The 3,430-nt window shown below is 41.7% G+C and overlaps 1 protein-coding gene across 1 annotated transcript in view; it reads right to left on the bottom strand.

Annotated features, from left to right (window-relative positions):
- LOC102241258 (poly [ADP-ribose] polymerase 14) overlaps positions 1 to 3,430 on the bottom strand; it is a gene marked incomplete at its 3' end in the record, with an annotated part of 12,934 nt that overhangs the window by 3,173 nt on the left and 6,331 nt on the right. Inside the window, exons 2-3 of the mRNA XM_005875401.2 lie at positions 1,515 to 1,648; positions 522 to 555 (exon numbers count right to left, since the gene is read on the bottom strand). Coding sequence (XP_005875463.1) covers positions 522 to 555; positions 1,515 to 1,648 — 168 coding nt within the window. The remainder of the gene's footprint in view (positions 1 to 521; positions 556 to 1,514; positions 1,649 to 3,430) is intronic.

Below are 3,430 nucleotides of genomic sequence, written 5' to 3'. Positions count from 1 at the left end.
GGAGGAGAGGAGCTGCTGCTGCTCTGGAGGGTTGCACCCCATCCTGCACCCAGCACTCAAGCTTTCATCCACAGAGGACCCACACCTTCCTGTAGTGACTCCTGAGGACAGCACTTTCCACACCCAGTGCTCAGAAACTGACTTGGCCACACACAGCACCCACTGATACGTCTTGCTTCTCGATGGCAGCTTCGGCACAAGTGGGCTCTAAAGGTCAGTTCATCACCTTCCTCCAGGCCCTCTTAGCCCTCCGCTCAATTGCAAGGTGTCTCCCAGTCCCCACAGAGAGAGCAGTTTCCATCCTCCTGACCTGAGCCCTTAGAGCTCAAGTGGCTGCCCCAGCGTTCACCCTCTGAACAGCTGGCTGAGAGTATAAAGAGGATGAGCCCAAGGCACCGCCAAGTTGAGAAAAACCTGCCTTGTGAAGTAAAGAAGATAAGGATGATGTATGTCTACAAGTGCCATCTTTAATCAAAACAAAACTGCCTCGTGAAGGCCAGTCATCTCAATTGAGTCCTTACCTGGTTCTTTGGCATGTTCTTTGGCCTTGGATTCCTGAAATTCAAACAATAAAGTAGCATTAATAAATTGCCAATAATGCAAATTTCTTTACATTAAGAAAATGTGCCTGAGACCAGCCTGGAGATATAACGTCAGCAGTCACAATAGTGAAAAAATACAGCAATAATGCTTTTGAATGACCCCCCTTATGTAGTGGCACCTCCAGTTACTCGGAACAAAAATCACTGGCAAAAATTAGTCACAAATAACAGAAACCCCAGTGATTACCAAGTGTCTGGGGCATGGGGTAAGATCTGCATCTTTTCCCCATTTAACATTTATTGAGTCTTTCCCATGAACACTGTACCATTTGCTTTACACAGGCTGTCTCATCCAACCCTCACAACAATCCAACAAACCAACAAGGTAAATATACTATTACTATACCATTTTAGGAATACTTAGCACATGCAGTATGGACCGCTATCTCCTCAAAACAATGTAAAAGTAAAACTAATACAGCAAGTTCCAGGTTAAGAGCAACCCAAAATTTTATATCATAAACCTCCCTTATTATAACCCCCAAATCTTGACTTTTCTGAAAGTGTCTAAAAGAAAACAAAACATGCCTCCTCTTCATTATTCCATACCTGTCCCACCACATCTGTAAGTTGCATTTCTCACTGCAGTTTGATTTATATTTTTTGTTCCACTAAGTCAGTGGTCGGCAAACTGTGGCTTGCAAGCCACATTCGGCTATTTGGACCCTTGAGTGTGGCTCTTTCTAAGCCTTAGGAGTACCCTAATTAAGTTAATAACAATGTACCTACCTATATAGTTTAAGTTTAAAAAATTTGGCTCTCAAAAGAAATTTCAATCATTGTACTGTTGATATTTGGCTCTGTTGACTAATGAGTTTGCCGACCACTGCACTAGGTGTTCCTCATTGTGCTTCCCATCCCACACACCTTGGGAGAACACCCTACTTCCTGGCTACTTGCTCCTTTACTTACCTTTGCTGGAATTTTCTCCTTAGAGGCATCATGGACTTCATTTGGGTCTGGAGGCAACTTGACCTTTAACTTAAATGTTCCTTTTCCTGGCAATGCTAACTCATGGATCTCTCTCTCCAGAACGTTCTGCCGCACTGAAATATCAAAAAAGAAGGGAGGAGAAGGGGAACCATCAAGCAATCTTTATTCACAAAATTATTCCGTATTTCCAAAGCCTTTGTCATCATCAATCAATTACTCAGTCATTTCCCCAAGAGAGACCTTACGTGGAAAAAAAAAAGGAAAAGTTTATTGGATTTGAATTCTATCTTTAAACTTATTTTTTTAACCTTAAGTATTTCCAGAGCCTCAGTCTTCTTGTATAATAAGCAATTAATAAAGATTGTATTATATGGGTGTTATGTGGATTCAACTGAAGAAACATAAAGAATGTAGTATAGTACCTGATGCTCAGTGGGCACTCAGAAAAGGAGCAATATTTATTGTACAGTAAATGATATAATTACAGCATCCGTCACGGTAAGCCTGTGAACACTGGTTGCTGGGACATGGCGTGATAAAAGCCATGTTTTAGGAAGGTGACTCAGGTAAGTAGGAGCAGAATGGCCAGGAACCTAGTTAAAAAGTTTTTCAATCAATTATTTTAACTTGTGAAGAGAAAAGCCTCCCATCTGATAGGAAAAGGAAAAGGAAAAAATGGATGGAGAGATTTAAAAACAAAATCGCACATCAGGCAGCTGGGCTGTAGTGAAAAAAACTGAACAGTGAACATAAGCATTCAAAAAACCTGGATCAGAATTCAACTCTAGATGAGTGACATTGAGAAACTATCTTAACATCTCTTAAATATGTTTTCTCACTCAAACCAGTGATCTGTGAATGAATTTTGTAACACACACAAGAGGTATGCAAATGTAAGTTATAAGAGGCAGGCAGAGAAAGAAAGGCAAAGTTAGTGTATCTCAGAGTGTGGAGAATAGGGAGTGAGTTTAGACGAGATGTGGTGGACATAGTCAGATGGTACAAAAATGTTGGGGTGAAGGGGAAACTTTGAGAGTTCCCTGCTGTTCACTGTTGTAGCCCTGCCATGAATGTTGGGATACCATGTTGCATTCTGATATGGTTGGCCTGATGAGGCCAAAGATACAGGTAGGAATCTTTTAAAAAGAGTAGCTTAAATAGCTATCCCACCTCAACCATCCATGGAAGGATAGGATGCCAATAGAATGAAACAGACCCCCAGAAATAAGACTCAAATTTCACTCTTCATGGGAGGAAAGATGTCTTCACAGAGACTCCAAAGGGGCTGTCCTAAGCTTGAGTAAGGGCTGCATAAGAACCAGGTGCCAGAGAGGAAGCTAAGTTTTGTAAGTCACACTGTCCATGGACCTCTGTGATACCTTCCTTTTATTATTCCCTAGATTTTGGTAGAGCCCTGTCCAGACATTTATTTTTTTTATTTTTTTATTGATATCAGAGAGGAAGGGAGAGGGAGAGAGAAAGATAGAAACATCAATGATAAGAGAGTATCATTGATCGGCTACTTACTGCATGCTCCCTAATGGGGATGGAGCTCGCAACCTGGGCATGTGCCCTTGACGGGAATCGATGGAACCAGTGACTGGCTAGGGCCACGCATTTAATTGTGCCAGTCTGGCTCTGGCCTGTATTGCTCAATGGTAAGAGTGTCGACCCTCCCATGTAAGGGCCAGGAGTTTGATTCCTGGTCAAGGGCACGTACCTGGGTTTCAGGTTCCATCCCCTGGCCCCAATCAGGGCAAGTGCAGAAGGAAACCAATTGATGTGTTTCTCTCTCTCCCTTTTTCCGCTATACCTTCCAATCAATGGAAAAAATATCCTTGGGTGAGAATAAACTAAACCAAGTAAATTAAATTAAATTAAATTAAATTAAATTA

This window comes from Myotis brandtii, unplaced genomic scaffold (assembly GCF_000412655.1).
Source record: "Myotis brandtii unplaced genomic scaffold, ASM41265v1 scaffold46, whole genome shotgun sequence".
Lineage (NCBI taxonomy): Eukaryota > Metazoa > Chordata > Mammalia > Chiroptera > Vespertilionidae > Myotis > Myotis brandtii.
The sequence above is the reverse complement of the archived record's forward strand: the minus strand, read 5'-3'. Positions and strand labels throughout refer to the sequence as shown.